This window comes from Kryptolebias marmoratus, linkage group LG24 (genome assembly GCF_001649575.2).
Source record: "Kryptolebias marmoratus isolate JLee-2015 linkage group LG24, ASM164957v2, whole genome shotgun sequence".
Taxonomy (NCBI): domain Eukaryota; kingdom Metazoa; phylum Chordata; class Actinopteri; order Cyprinodontiformes; family Rivulidae; genus Kryptolebias; species Kryptolebias marmoratus.
Window position 1 is genome coordinate 20043103 of NC_051453.1, and position 15743 is coordinate 20058845.

The window sequence follows — 15743 nt, forward strand, 5'->3', positions numbered from 1 at the left end:
GGGGGGGGGGGGGGGGTATTTACAATAGCAGGGGATGAATAATTTGCCAGTAGAGGGAGGTAGAGGTAGAGGTAGAGTGCTGTCTGTCTGTGAAGAAGAGCAGCTGTACCTTCATGTCTCCCATGTGACCAATCTGAATTTAGTCTGTGTGGCTTTAATAATGATGTCAGCAGAGGCAGAGTCAGAGTTTGAACTGTGACAATGATAATCACTTTAAATGAAGTCAATGTAAATAGGTATGAAAAAGTTTTAAAATAGGTAAAGCATCCCTATGCTAAATGTATACACCAAAGCAATTTTTTCAAAGCATAAATGGTAAATACTGTTTTAAAAAAAAGAAAAACATGATAAAAGGTAAATCACTGCACATAAATGAATAGTTCAGATCTTTTGAGGTGAGGTACTGTGGAACGACTAAGATCAATCATTATCTTACTTCTTCTAGATAGTCTTTTAAGTTCTTAAAACTACTCAGATTTTTAAAAAAAAAATCAAAATCTATTGTGCGAGTTTGCTCACTGTGGTGACCTCTGCAGACGGGAGCAGCCCAGAGAGAAAAAAAGAAAAGAAAGAAAGGAAAACAGCATTCCCATGTGGACAGGACCTGAGTTTGTTTAAAGAGCTGTCTGCAACAGGTAAGTTAATAATCATTCATAATCTTTCCACAGAACTCCACTTTAAAAGATTTGAACTATTGCTTTCAGCTTTCCCAGTCAACTAAACCTTACTTTTTGTTTTATAAATGCAAACCTTTTAATTTGCAAACTGCTGGCCATCAGCATAATATAGTAAAGAACCTTTTTTTCCTATTGTAACAGAATATGAAATAAAATGCTCTTTAAATGTTGCTCAAGTAACAAACTCAAACAGCCGAAATGTTCTTAGCTTCATTCCACAACTGGATCGGGCAGGAAGACTTACGATGATAGCACAATGGCCACTGCGTCATTCATGACGCTCTCTCCAAACAGCAGAGCGTAGAGATCCCCGTCAGCATGGAGCTCATTAAAGATGGCCAACACGGTCACTGCGCATGAAGAAAAACGCTAATTCAAACAAGATCCAAATGAACACAATCAGCTATGACTTGGTCCTTCTATCTGCGAGTTGTACCTGGGTCTGTGGCGGAGATGATGGCACCAAAGAAAAGGCAGTCTGTGTAGTAGAACTTGTCCGTCAGCTGTCCAACCACCTGCATCAGCTTCACCACACCGTACATCAAATTCCTGGATTTGGACCAGAGAGGGCAGAAAGAAACGATGAACTGGTCCAAAAGTCATTATTGGATGCCTTTGATTGTCTGTCCCCTAGGCAGCTCAGTATTAAAACACATCTGATTGCCATCCACCAATGCAAGTTAAAGCTCTATCATGCAAAGAAGAAGCCAGACGAGAACACCTGCTATTAATGCAGTGTTGTCTTTTCTGGACCAAAGCTCGATTAAAATGAACTGAGGCAAAGTGGAAAACTATTCTGTGGTCACACAAACCAAAACTTTTTTTTTTTGTTTTTTGAAAACCAGAGACACCACATCCTCTGTGCTAATAAAGAGAGGGACCATCCAGCCTTTTATCAGCACACATTTTCAAAGCCTGCCTCCCTGATGGTATGGGGGTGCATTGATGTCTATGGCATGGGCAAGACGGTATTAAACCACAGCTGCATCCGTTACAACAGCATGGCTTCGTAGTAAAAGAATTCAGGTACTGATCTGGCCTGCCTGCTGTCCAGACCTCTCACTAATAAAAAGTATTTGGTGACAAAGACCCAGGGTTGTTGAACAACTAGAATCGTCTTTAAACCAGAATGGGACAATAGTCCCTCAAAAAAATAAAATAAAACAGCAGCTGCTCTCCTCAGCTCCTAGATGTTTACAGACTGTTGTTAAAAGAAGAGGAGATGATCCACAGTGGGAAAGATGGATCTTGTCCCATTTTTTCTAAAAAGAAATTGTACAATTGCTTAGTTTAAATAGTTGATACATTTACTATGTTTCACTCTTAGTAAAAAATGGGTTTATGAGACTTGCAAATCACGAGATTATGTTTTTGTTTAGATTTTACACAACATTTCAACTTTTTCAGAATTGGGGTTGTACAAAAAAGGAGAAACTTACCCAATAACGAAGCACGAGATGGCAGTGCCAAGAAAGGCATAGGTTATTATCGAGCCCAAATTCCTGAAAAAATGTCTCTGCAATGGAGTGAGAGATCAAATATAAGAAGTATATAAACATTTGTGGCCAAGTATTTGATACATTGTGGGGACAATTTTCCTAACATATACTACCTTGTGGGGACCAAAGCCTGGTCCCCACAAGGAGAAATTATGTTTTTGGGTTAGGGGTTCGGTTTAGGACTAAGGTGTGAATTGAGTTTAGGTTTGGTTTAGGGTTAGGTATGTACTGGTAATTGTCAGGGTTAGGCTGTAGTTAGGGTGTAGAAATGAATGGAAGTCAATGGAAAGTCCCTCCAAAGATAGAGAGACATAACGTGTGTGTGTGTGTGTGTGTGTGTGTGTGTGTGTGTGTAAGTTCAACAGCAACAAAAAAAAGAGTTTTTGGAAAACAACTTTCTCATTCTCAGAAAAATCTTTAAATGCTGGACTGAGCGAGTTAAACTAACACACATCCAGCTGTTTGACTAGTTTTAAAACAAACAAGAAAGAAAAAAAAAAAAAGCAGAAAAGTTGCTCCAGATTCTTTCCAAACTGAGGTGCCTCAGACTCGGTGCAAAGGAACACAAACTGTTGATTCAGAGTTTTACAGGAAACGTCTTTTCCTCAGCAACTTTCACACAGAAAAAAAAAAAAAAATCCAAAACACAGCAGATAATTTGAAGATTAGATGTGACAGCTCAGCTCTGATGGTGCTCAGCTACATGACATGAAACTAAAGTAAACATCTTTTTTGTTTTACAATCTTGGGTATGTGCTGTGTTTTTCTATACCATTCCCATATCTATATAAAACAAAGTATAACCCTTTAGTGCTGACATGACAGTCTTGTTCCCATTTCCTGAGGACTTTCATTTGTTTGACTCAGCAAATTCCAGCTTGAAATACTCTCGAAACACAAAAACTAAACTGCTGCTACACAGCTAATGCTAAGCTAACGCTGCGCTAATAGATATCTTTTCGATATATATATACATATAAATTTTTCATGAAAAAAGCAAAAGAATAGGTACTCTAAACTATACCTTCAGTAAAGGCTAGATGGATGTGCTGACTGTTTTTAGCTTAACTCTATTTGCTAGTTTCTAAGTCAAATGTTTCTGTAAACTGATTATTACAGCTACAGAAACCAAAGTGATATTGTTGCCTCAATAAAAACTGATGTTTGTGGTAAAACAAAAGTAAGGATAAAATGCACTTACTGTACTCATGAGCAAGACAACATCCTGGCAAAACCTGTGTAACTCTGAGTTTAACTGTTAACTCAGTTAACTGGGAGTTAACAGAGTTTAACCTGCCTTTCAAAATTATTCAAGATGGCTGCCACAGCTTAGCAATCTTAGCAAACACAAAAATGGCTACAACTCAGTCATTTTTACAGCTACTGAGCCAGCATTTGGTGTGGTAGTAGCTGAGAGTCACCCCAATCACATACTCCAAACACCAACAGATCACACAAACTCGTAGTTTAAATCTTTAACATACAAGTCAGTGAGCTATATTCATTTAACATTCATCTTCTAAAAATGTTACCCTACAGTAAAGGTCAAGAATAATTAAACTTAATGTAGAAAAGCATGTATAACAATAACTTCTACGTGAATTTTCGGCCTATAAGTGAAGTTTAGGAATCAGGAATTAAAAAGATTCATACAAATGAAAGATTTTGCGCAGTCCGTGACACACACACCAAATCTGAGCTCAGCATCTGCAAAATCCACTGAGTTACATCCATTTTGTTTGTTTGTTTGCTAAGGTTGATTAGCTGTGGCGGCCAACTTGAATTGGGTCGACTACGAAAGTTAATCAGGAGACGTGCATCCGGTGATTACTTTCTGAGAGTTTCATTAAAATCCTTTCAGTGGTTCATGAGGTATTTAGCTAAAAGACAGACAAACAAACATACACACACACACACACACACACAGACAAGCAATTATATAAAAGATGGTTGATAAAGAGATAAAAATATCTCGCAGTAAAACAGCTCTTCATGCCTACATATTTAATCAGAATATCATTAAATATTTCCTTTCATTAATATCCTTTGATACTTTTTAAGGCTGAAACATATGCCATGTAGGCTTATTGGCACTTGATTTCAGTCAATTGTGAATGGAGCAAACATTTTTGAAGCGTGAAGCGGACCACCTGCTGTGCTCGACATTCACACTGCAAACATGGTGATGTGTTACTGGCGAAGCGGCTAAACCACGAAGCAAGTCTCCAGATAAATCTTGGTCCGGTACAACGATCAAAAGCAGAAACTGCTCCTGGTGTCAGCCGTTTGCCTGTGCCAGCAAAACGCCAGAAAGGAAATGAAAGACATCTGCTCTGGACTTCCCACTTCAAACAGACAGTTTGAGCGAACCATCTGTCCTGTCAACCAGCCTGTTTGTGTCAGCAGATACAGTACGCCTGCTGGGCCATCTCACGTTTCTTTGTACTGCAACAGTCAAAAGTATTGAGTTTCAAATGTAACGTCTCACCTTCTTTAGACTGTAGCCAGCATGAAAAATAATGGGCGGGAGTAATATGTTGAAGAAGACTTCAGGGTCAAAGGTCACCTGCAGACGAGAGTAAAAACTAGAGAAATTGCATTTTCTGCAAAAATGCAGCGTGAATGTTGAGTGCTGAAGAGGCTAAAACTGAATAGTTAAAGCTAAAAGAAGCAGAACACAAACTAAAACCTAAAAAAAAAAACTGTACAAAATGCTGACTAAAAGACAGAAGCAACAAAACCCTAGCTAAAAATGAAAAGTCTAAAAGTGTTATCTAATAGCAGCAAAATGTTAGCTAAAAGTTTTAAGCAGCAAAAGGCTAGTTAAAAGCTACTAGTAACAAAACAGTAGCTAAAAGAAGCAAAAGCTAGGTAAATGTAGCAGAACAATATCTAAAAGCTAAAAGTAGCTAAAAACAAAAAGAAGAAATGTTATCGAAAAGAAGCAAAAGGTTAGTTAAATATTTTAAGTAGCAAAATGCTAGGTAAAAGTTACTGGTAGAAGAACGGTAGCAAAAGGCTAAATGTAGCAGAACAATGGGTAAAAGTTAAAAGTAGCCCAATGGTAGCTAAGTAGCAAAAGGCTAGTTAAAAGATACTGGTGGCGGAACAGTAGCTAAAAGCTAAACGTAGCAATAGATAGCTAAAAGTAGCAGAACAATAACTAAAAGAAGCAAAAATGAAACTCAGAGCAAGTATGCTGGTTTCAAAGGAACTGAAGAGATCTCAGTGCATTTCGAGGTGAAAACCTTTACCTTGCGCAGCATATCGTTCTGCTCCACATTGTGAATCTCCCTTGAGTTGATCTCTCCTTTGAGGGTGTACTCGAAGAACTTGCCGCTGACGTTAAGCAGCAGGGTGCTGGAAGGGCCCTCCTTCAGCGAGCAGCTCAGCGGCGTCTTGTTGTGGTAGCTGGTGGCGGGAATGCCATAACGCAGAATCACACCGACCAACAATCCTAACGGACGGATAACAGGGATAGTTAGATCCGAGAACCTTCTGGATTGATTCATGGCCATAAACCTGCTAGCTGAGAGTCATTCCCAACAGATCGCACATAAAGGTTTGACCCAAATGACTCTAATGCCATCATTTTATACAACATAAGATGATCTTAGTTTAAAGCTTTGACAATATGCTTTCCTTCTGGGAACACTAGGCTTTTCATTTATTGCAAAATCCACCAATTTAAAAGTCAAACAAGTCAAATTCTCAAGACAAAAGACAGATATTCATGTGCTTCTGCTTTATAGAATCAAGCAGCAGAGGAAAAGAAAGAAAAATGGAAAGCTGATGGGGGAAAAACAAAAATCTGGTGGAGAGAGTTCCAGTCAGAAACAAAGCAATGAGGCAGGCAGTTAGGAGAACGTAAATCCTGTGATCAGACAGCAGTTATCTGCAGGAGGCAGGGCAGAGCGAGGCTGCCAGCGCTGCACCCCCTGATTGTCTCCTGTACCGGGCGAACCATGAGCGTCACGCTCTGGCTTCAACCTAACCACACAAACACATGCAGAAGTTGGTTCAGCGCAGAATCTAACCACCTGTTGTTTCGTTTTCTAAATGCACTCAGATAACAGAAGTGACAAAAACTAGGTCCTTTCCATGGATCTGGATGATTTAAAAAAGTACCGTAAAGCATACTGAGACTTTAGTAAATAAGGTGGCGAATCAGAAATTCCCGTTGAGCACCGGAGCGTTGCTGTTTAACTCGTCATACTGACGCACAACACACCTCGAAATTGAGCTCCAACCTAGAAAACATAACATTGCTGCAGAGACGTACGGTTTTCTGCTTCTGACCTTCTGCCATGCCATGACTCCCTGCTGGGACACATGGTTCATGAGCTACGCAAGCAACTTAGCTGGAAAAGCACAAAGGATAAGTTTGCCTTTTCAGCATCAAAAACAAACCAAAGTCTGCTTCCCCGCACTGTGAGATCTGTGGTTAATAAGTGACATTTGGAAGTACTGACTGACTAAGATTTTTGAGAAGTCACGTTCGTTTTAGAATTGTTTTTTAAGTTTTACTATAAACCTGAACGAACAGGCTCCTATAGCTGTCTGAACTCCTGCAGCCTTACATGTAACTATGTTTCTTAAAAAGAGTCTGTGGAGTCTGTAGAGTCTGTGGAGTCCGTGCAGCGTATGGACAGTGGGAGAGCGTTCCAAAGCCTCGGAGACACCGCCTGAAAAGCTCGGTCTCCACGAGTTTTGAAACAGGTTCGAGGTACCACCAGCAGCATTTGACTAGATAGGGAGATAGGGACTCCTAAAAAGGTCCTATATGCATTTGGAGCCCTGGCTCTGAAGTAACCTATAGGTTTAAACCAAAATTTTAATATTACTCCTCAGGTGCACATGGAGCCAGTGCAAAGAGGCAAGAAGAGGACTTCTGTGAGGTCCTCTGTTGGTCTTAGTTAACAGCCTGCACAGACTGAAGGAGAGCAGAGGAGGTTTTGTTTCAACAAGTAAAAAGACTATTGCAATAATCTGATCGGGTCTTTAGTAGTCCCGAGGTCCAGGCTGGTCCACAGAGGTGGTCGGGTCTTTAGTAGTCCCGAGGTCCAGGCCAGTCCACAGAGGTGGTCGGGTCTTTAGTAGTCCCGAGGTCCAGGCTGGTCCACAGAGGTGATCGGGTCTTTTCAGTTGTAGCTCCTAAACTGTGGAACCAGCTACTTCTTTATCATAGTCTTAATGGGTTTAAAATGATCATATTTTTTAAATTGTATGGTCTCTTGTGTTTAACATTATCTTTTTACCATTTCTTGTTTTGTGTTCAGCACTTTGTCAGTGGCAGTTGTTTGGAAATTGTTGTTTTGACCAAGTATGATAGAACAGATTTCAAAGAGAACAATGTTTTGAAAGAGCTGAAGACATCTCAATGCATTTCGACACATGAATATTTTTGTACATAAAGCTCAATAGTTTGAAAAGCATAACAATTACAAATACAAGATATCATGACACTCTACTCCAGATCGAGCTGAATGTTTTCAGATTTGAATGGTTAAAGATAGCACAAAGTATGCAGAAGGGATTTGACTGGAAAAATAAAAATAAATAAAAACATACACACAACAGTGTGAACGCTGAGTCAGCGTTCACACAATAAGACAGGCAGACAGACATGCAAAGCAGAAAGTAAGCCTCAAACTGTGCAAGAACCTACTAGTTATGTTCAAAAATAAATCTCAGAACCATTTGGCCACACACGCTGAAGCTGCAAAAGCAAAAATCTAATTAAAAAAAAAAAAGAAAATTCTGAGCTCAGACACAGTGGAAGTCTATGAGAGTCTGGGTGTGCTAACGCAGCACTCTGGGGGGATTTGAGAGAAAACTACGAGTGGTGCAGAGGACAGGCACGCTGGTTGAAAGAGGACTAAAATGCCCACGTGTTGACGTATGAACTGTATGTTTTATACGGTCAAACCTCAGCTATGACTGAATTTCCTGATCCCTCCTCAGGGCGCACTGAGCTCTGTCCGCATGCCAGTCAGAATAAGGCTGCAGGCAAGCTCATTGATTTAAGCACCTTCTAGAAATTAGCACGAGCCCGGCCAATTAGGAGCCACCAAGGGCGCGTGGAGCTGCGTCAGAGTTCAGACCTCGGGGTTTTTAGATGGAAGAACTCGGGAGGAGCCTGAAATCGTGCAAAGCTTTGCGGGAAGGTGGCTGTTTTTTTTTTTTCTGTTTGCGTGTCCGTGAACGCCTCACCGTAAATCATCGCCAGCCCGGTTTCGTGGAGGAACCGAACCCGCCTGTGCTTGAAGAGCCATATAGTGAGGATCGTCAGCGTCAGCAGCAGGATGAATGTCAGCAGGTTGACGCTGTCCTGTCTGTGACTTTCCTCTGCCTCCTTCTCGGTGACAAGTTCCTCCATTCCTCCTCCTCCGCCGTCCTCTGCCTTCAGTCCACCTGACACCGAGATCAGGACGATCCAAACAGCAGCTCGAGCTCCGCACAGAACCTCCATGGCTTTTTAGGATGATGATGATGAGGAGGATGCAGCCAAGAGCACACACAGCTGCTCTGCCATGTCACTGCTGGAAGAAACACACACACACACACACACACACACACACACACAGCTGAGCAGAGTGGAATCCACAGACCGGCGAGTTCAGCCTTTTAAAGGTACACGGAGCACATCAGGAGAGTCGCTCTAGAGTGATGAAGCTGCTCAGAATAAAAAAAAAAAACAGAGTCACTGCCCTCAGATTCTGATGATGCTGCACTTCTGCGCTTCTCTGCAAAACAGGAAACTTCGGCTGCAAGCGAGGAGCAAATATCCCCAGGGGCGTCAGGAAGGGGGGTGGGGGAGGACATCGGCCTCTCAGTAAATTGGCTGCTGCCCCCCCACGGCCAGTCGGAGTCGTTTGCATTTCCTGTTAGCAAAATGTCACCGAGCGTGCTTTAATGAGACTCTCAGAACGTAATCACAGAATGTACACCTGCAACCCCAATTCTGACGCGCTTGGGACATTGTGTTAAATGAAAAATAACAACAAAATGCAGCGATTTTGCAAACCTCATAAACCCACATTTTATTCACAGTGAAACTAAAAAAAAAACCCTATTAAATGTTTAAACTAAAACAAAGTGCACCATTTCCAGGGGTAGATAAGAAAATGTTTAATTTTTAAGGCAACATCAGGTGTCGTAAAAGACGAGGCAAGCCACATTCGTCTGTGGATCACCCCCTCTTCTTCTACCAACATATTTAAGAGCCGAGGAGAGCAGCTGCAGGAGGTTTTGGAGGGGATCTTTGTCCCGTTCTTGTCTGATGGAGGATTCTAGCTGTTCAACAGTCCAGAGTCTTTGTTGTGCTTTTCATTTCATGATGCATCAAATGTTTTCTATAGATGAGAGGTCTGGACTGCAGGCAGGTCAGTTCAGCTCCTGGACTCTTCTACATGAAGCCCTGCTGCTGGAATGAAGCAGTCTGTGGTTTAATGTTGTCTTGCTGAAATATGCAACACCTTCCCTGAAAAAGATGCCTGGGTGGAAGCAGATGTTCCTCTAACACCTGTATATATTTTTCTGGTGCTTGTACAGATGTGTAAGCCGCTCATGCTATAGGCACTAATGCACCCCCATACCATCAGAGAGGCAGGCTTTTGAACTGTGAGCTGATAACAGGCTGGATTCCTCTCCTTTATAGTAGAGAGGATGTGGCATCTTTGGTTTCCCATTTCTGATTTGTCTGAGCATAGAACAGTTTTCTATGAGGGGCCTTTTCGGACAAAATCTACGTTTTGTCTCTCACACAGTACGAAAAACTCACGCACACTCAAAAAAAAACCCCACACACACTCAAAAAATATTCAAATTGCGTATACACACTACTAAAATGCCACACACGCATACAAATTTTATCTTTCTCGCACACATACACTGTACTAACTTGTCGCACACACACATACACTGTACCAACAACTCGCACACGCACACAATGTTTCTCTCTCACATACACAAGACTAAAGTTGCACACACAGTACTAAGACTTTTTTTTGTACGTGTGACAGAGATTCGTTTTATGTATGTGTCAGTGCGAGACTCGTTTTTTGAATGTGTGAGAATTGTCACTGAAGAGGCGGGGCATCATTTTTTGATCAAACTGCGCATGCGTTGATCCTAAACTATAAGCTTCGATTGTTGACTCACTGTATGTTCTATTACTTAGTATTTTTGTGCTTTTAAATATATATAGAACTTTAAACTTTCTTGTGGCTGAAATGTGCTATAGAAATAAATAAATCTGATTAACTGATTGATTAAAAATAGCAAAATTGCTGTAATACAGTCTGTCCACTAGGTGCCAGCATTACAGGAATTATTAACCGGCGCCAACTAGTGCCGAAGAAGAAAGAGTTCGCTATACCGAACTTGGCTAACTCTAGTTCAAAACGAGAGAGAATAGGTCAGGCAGCTGCCATTTTAAACACCATTCTATCTTCTCCGAAGGCAACCAGTACTTTGACAGGCGCATTAAACGATTCAACGACTGCCCGCAGTGGTACAGTGGATTCAGAACTGTCGTCTCTGTTCCGTTCCGGAGCGGCCAGAGAAAGTTCTGCGGTGCCGGTGCCACCAAATTATCAAGGTAAACAATTGCTTTTATTATTACTTTGTTGTTGTTGAAGCGGTACAGATATAGTTTTAAAAATAAATTCTGTAATCTTTATTCACTCGCCTCACCACCGCCACCTCATATCCTATTCCTCACTTCCTCCCCTGTTTCATGGCAGGACCGAGCTCCGGGGTTCCTAGACCCCCGCGTTATCAAGTCCAACAGTCTTTCGGACCTTGGTCTTGTACCCAAAAAAGAAGGTAATATTGTTTGTTTGTAATCGTTATTATTCATTTAGATTGTCAGCACAGATGACTCCCTTTTATATCTTGTTCCTTAATAGGGAATGTAGTAGACTTTGCCTTGATAATTGGCATCACATAGATAATGGCACTGTCTATAAGCAGGGGTCCTCAATTCCAGTTTTCTACGACCATGTCCCACAACTTGTCCCTTGTCCAATGCACAATATTTATATGGTTGAATCATCTCCACAACAAGCATCCAAGCTCTCTACCGTCCTTCTAATGGCCCCATTAACTGGCTTATACCTAACTGGTAGATGTGCCTTGGCTTCAACACGCATGTGTCTCGAAGGACACTTTCCCTAGAGGGCTGTGCTTCAAGATTACTGGTCTACATGTTTAACATGGTCTGCATTACAGTGTTGTCTTCATTCTAATTCAAACGTCATGCTCTGCATTACAAGTTTAGTATCTTGTTGTGATATTGGGGTTTGTCACCTGTTAAGTACAGTTTCTACTTTCCTTGTTTCTCAGACCCTGTTATATGTAATTTGTAAAGTTATTGAAACTGACTTTCTTTCCATCTCTCTCTTTTTCACCCTTTGTACCACAGGAGTTTTTTTTCCTGCTTCAAGAATTTCTTCTGGTGGAGCTAAACATAAGATTTAAAGCGCAAAACAGCTATTTTAGCTTATTTCTGTCAGGTTTCTCTGACGTCGAAGAGAAAACAACAGCTTGGTGGAAGACAGACTACAGGACTCAGATATCAGGTAAGTGTATTTATTTACAGTAAGGAGTGAGATGACCGGAACGGAAGTGGAATCTGAAAAGCGGAGGAGAAACGGTAAGTGATCAAACGAGGATCTTAAACGAGCGATAAACGAAACAACTGATTGGAGGCTTACTAAATAGTCAGGTGAGGTTCTGCATCGGTTGTTGAGGAAGACAAAAGACATCAACGAGGAATCAAGGCTGGTTCGTTGCAGATGGAACCGGAACCAGACTGGAACGTCAGGCAGACAGGAACTCACTAAGAGGACGAATACAAAAACACAGGTAAGTAGATCTGTAACTTTACAGGCAGGTTACTGAGCTGGCTCGAAGACTTTACCACGAGGTAAGCAATGCTCCAGCGCTGATCTGGTTCCCACCACAGCCTTAAATACAGCAACTCATCTGATGCCTCATCTCCTTCAGGTGTGCAAAGGACCTGCCTGACTCCACCAGTAGGAGGAGCCAAGCATGTCCACCAGGAAGTGTCAACAAAATCACCGATTACAACAATTTGAGCTGCAGACATACAGTCTTAATGAAGCTTGCAGTCTTCTTAGTTGTGCAGCTACAGCTGTGTTTACTACCTTCATTTACATTTGGAATCAGTGAAGGTGATGTTCAACAATTTTTTTAGGGATGCTCTACAATGCATAGACTCAATTCCAAGTGAAAGAACATATGGCACACATAACCAGAACAGGCTTTATAGAGATCTTTCGGGGTACAGTCAGACTTTATCTATAATCCTGTCACTGACAGAGTTTAGTGAGACAAGAGACCATGTATATAGAATAATGATTGAAGAACTGTATAGCTGTTTTAAATCAGTTTTGGAAGAATATAATGCTATGCAAAGATCTTCTGAATCAACTCCTAGATGTCTGATTCCCCCTACATGAAGGAGTGGTTGTCCAGGCCGCCCTCAATACGACATCACATCATTGCAAATTTCTCATTGCATTTCCATTGGAATGAACTGGCAGCAGATGGCATCTGCCTTTGGTATTGATCGCCGGACTCTCTACAGACACAGACAGCACTTGGGAATCCAACCTTTACAATATACTGTGCTGACAGATCAAGACTTGCGCCAAATTATAAGTGACATTCTACAAAGGACCCCAAATGTTGGAGAAAGTTATGTGCGTGGGGGCCTTTCTTCGAGACAAATACGTGTTCAACGCTGGAGAGTCAGACAGTGTCTACAGGCATGTGGAGTTAAAGAAATAATTAATTATGACAATTATCAATTTACAAATTATGCTCACTGTCCCAATGTTATCCCCTTAAGCAGGAGATTGATCCAATTGGAAGATCATTTCGCAGGAGGCGTACCATACGCCGACGGGTTTATGATGTTCAGACTCCAAATCAGTTATGGTAGGGGAACACTTATTTACATATGACATATGATTATAATTTTTATATGGTGTTTTGCATTGTAATCTGTACTATTAACTTTATTTGTTTTCTAATGCAAGTTTTCAGCCAACTTCACTGAACAAAAACACCTACTGTTGGATTTTTGTTGTAGGCCTATTTCATGTTTTATAGAATATTACACTTTTTATATGTATAGAGAAAATTCATTTACACACAAAAAGCAACACCTGTATTCTCAAAGATTCTAAGAGTCCTGTCATAGACCTATCTTAACCAATAAAGTTTAAGCTTTGAAAGGTTTTCACTATTGTAAACATGATTAATGAAATGGCTGATATGATTCTTATAGGAGATGACAGAAATTTCAATCTGAGTGAGGACATGTTGACAATAATGATTTTTCTGAAAATCTCTTCAATGGACTGTGATTGTTTTTTCATCTGCTTCTTGCTTTAAGACTTCTGGCTAATAACTTAATCGAGTATTTCCATAACCAGCTGTGAAGTATGGACAAAATTTATCCAAAATATTAAAAAAAAACAACCTGTCATATATATTACTCCATCTTAAAAATAAAATATTGCCAGATAGTTTTCAATTTTAGTCTGTATGAAGGAAATCAGCTATTTATTTTTGCTTTGTGGTTTAGTTTTGACTGATTAGTTGATTCATAAAAAAGGACACAAATATATAGCAATAACCATTTCATATAAATAAAAAAATTAGTTTTGGAGAGAAGCATGTCATTATGGAAGTAAACTAAAGTAAATTAATTGCCACAGGACATTAACATGCAGAGCATTCTGTTTTTACAGTTCCATTTAATGTACAGATAATATCGGTCCTTGCTGGCTGGCTTTCTTCAAATTTATTTTTATATGACTCTCTTAGGCCCACAAAAGTATCTACTCACTAAGGCTATAATGAAATATGCATTTTCCTCAAAAAGAAAATTCACTAGAAGATACTATAAGTCTTAGGAGTTTTTATGAAGTCATGAATTTTGATTTTTATAATAATTTATTGTATCTTGTCTAAAAAAGTAACAACAAATCAAAAATATATTATTTAACCATGCTCGTAGGGTATTTTACAACTGTTTTTTTTTAAGTTCCATGGTTTGCTCTTGATTAGATTGTATTCATTATTTTAAACTAGTGTAATAGTACTAATATACCTCATGTCTGTGTATACCTTTTAATCTTTTTATATTAAGGGCATTTAAATGTTATGAAATGAACAAGAAGTCAAAATAATTATGTTTCTTAAAATGTTTTAAATCCTATGGTAATGGTCACCAAGGTCTTTGCTACTTTAAATGTATTACATTGTTTTGTTGTTTTAGTTCTTCTGTTGCACTTATATTAGTGAAGACCTGACCTGGAATGTAAACTCCACTTCAATCCTGAAGAAGGCACAACAGAGACTGTACTTCCTGAAGCTTCTCAGGAAGAACAACCTGAGAACTGAGCTCTTGGTGTCCTTCTATCGTTGCTCTGTGGAGTCGGTGTTAAGCTGTGACATCTAGCTGTGGTTCTCCAGCTGCACTGCAGCAGAGAGGAAGCAGCCCCAGAGGGTCATAAACACTGCCCAGAGACTGATTGGCTGCCCTCTTCCATATCTGGAGAAGATCTACAGGACTCGCTGCCTCCGGAGAGCCACCACCTCTTTGAACTCTTACCCTCAGGGAGGCGTTTCAGGGCAATAAAAACAAGAACAAACAGACTAAAAAAATAGTTTCTACCCAAGAGCTGTTGTTGCCCTGAACACTGCAAAATCATATAAAACCTGAACAATCATTTTCTTAATATACCGGTTGTTTCTATTGTTTCTCTTATATTTATTTTGCACTGTCTTTGAGAGTTGCTATTTTTTAAATTTTGTTGTGCTTTCTTGTACAATGACAATAAAGGAATTGTTTTTTATTTGGTCTCCCAAAGTGTTGCTGGAGTACATACATACTCCGATTTTTTTATCCCGTCTCCATGGAACTAGTTCTACCAGAAATTCAGACAACTGCAAGAACTGCATTCAGATGAGAGTGACCTTTGCTCTCAGGTGGTCACTGCAGGTTCACGTGGAGCCACATTCTCATGGAAGGAGCAAGCTGACTTACTTGATCAAATCTCTTGAAGCACATAAGAGAGGGCAAACCAGTTTGGATCCCTACTGATCTTGTGTTTATGGACGCCGGAAGTGATTTCTAGTGTCGGCTCAGGGTTAAGGCGTTAACTCAGGTAAGGGGTTGAGGCTTACCGTCAGTGTCGAGGTTACACTTTGTTACACTGGCCCCTGGTGGCCTATCCGTTCATACAAGCACTACCTCTCTAAACGTCTCTAACATGTTTGGATCGTAGAAGTGTCAGGCTGCTTACTGTAGGTGAACTACAGAGCTGGAGCAGGTTAATCCAGATGGAACTTCTGCCAACTAAACTACTTCTGGTTTCACACTGCTCCGTGCCAGATAAACAGAAAATCACTCAAATCGTCCAACGAAAACTCATGTTAGCACTTACTTCAAAGCAAGTCAGTCACCTCATTCTGATGACGTTTTGCAGAATGAAGTGTCATTACTGACGGTCAAACAGTTGCTGTA

General features: G+C 40.4%; 1 protein-coding gene and 1 long non-coding RNA gene across 3 annotated transcripts in view; both read right to left on the reverse strand.

Annotated features, from left to right (window-relative positions):
• slc9a7 (solute carrier family 9 member 7) overlaps positions 1 to 8939 on the reverse strand; it is a 30002-nt gene extending 21063 nt beyond the window's left edge. The window contains exons 1-6 of one of the 2 annotated variants that reach the window (XM_025007503.2): positions 8390 to 8939; positions 5431 to 5633; positions 4665 to 4742; positions 2117 to 2193; positions 1114 to 1226; positions 922 to 1027 (exon numbers count right to left, since the gene is read on the reverse strand). In XM_025007503.2, the coding sequence (XP_024863271.1) occupies positions 922 to 1027; positions 1114 to 1226; positions 2117 to 2193; positions 4665 to 4742; positions 5431 to 5633; positions 8390 to 8648 (836 nt within the window). In that variant the 5' untranslated portion in view covers positions 8649 to 8939. The remainder of the gene's footprint in view (positions 1 to 921; positions 1028 to 1113; positions 1227 to 2116; positions 2194 to 4664; positions 4743 to 5430; positions 5634 to 8389) is intronic. The other variant, XM_017423559.3, reaches the window with a different exon arrangement.
• Positions 8940 to 11697: 2758 nt separating this feature from the next.
• On the reverse strand, positions 11698 to 13562 carry LOC112450754. The gene is made up of 3 exons (XR_003039433.2): positions 12102 to 13562; positions 11896 to 12020; positions 11698 to 11813 (listed from the first exon to the last, which is right to left on the reverse strand). It is a non-coding gene; the product is annotated as an uncharacterized LOC112450754 (long non-coding RNA).
• Between the last annotated feature and the right edge of the window lie 2181 nt (positions 13563 to 15743).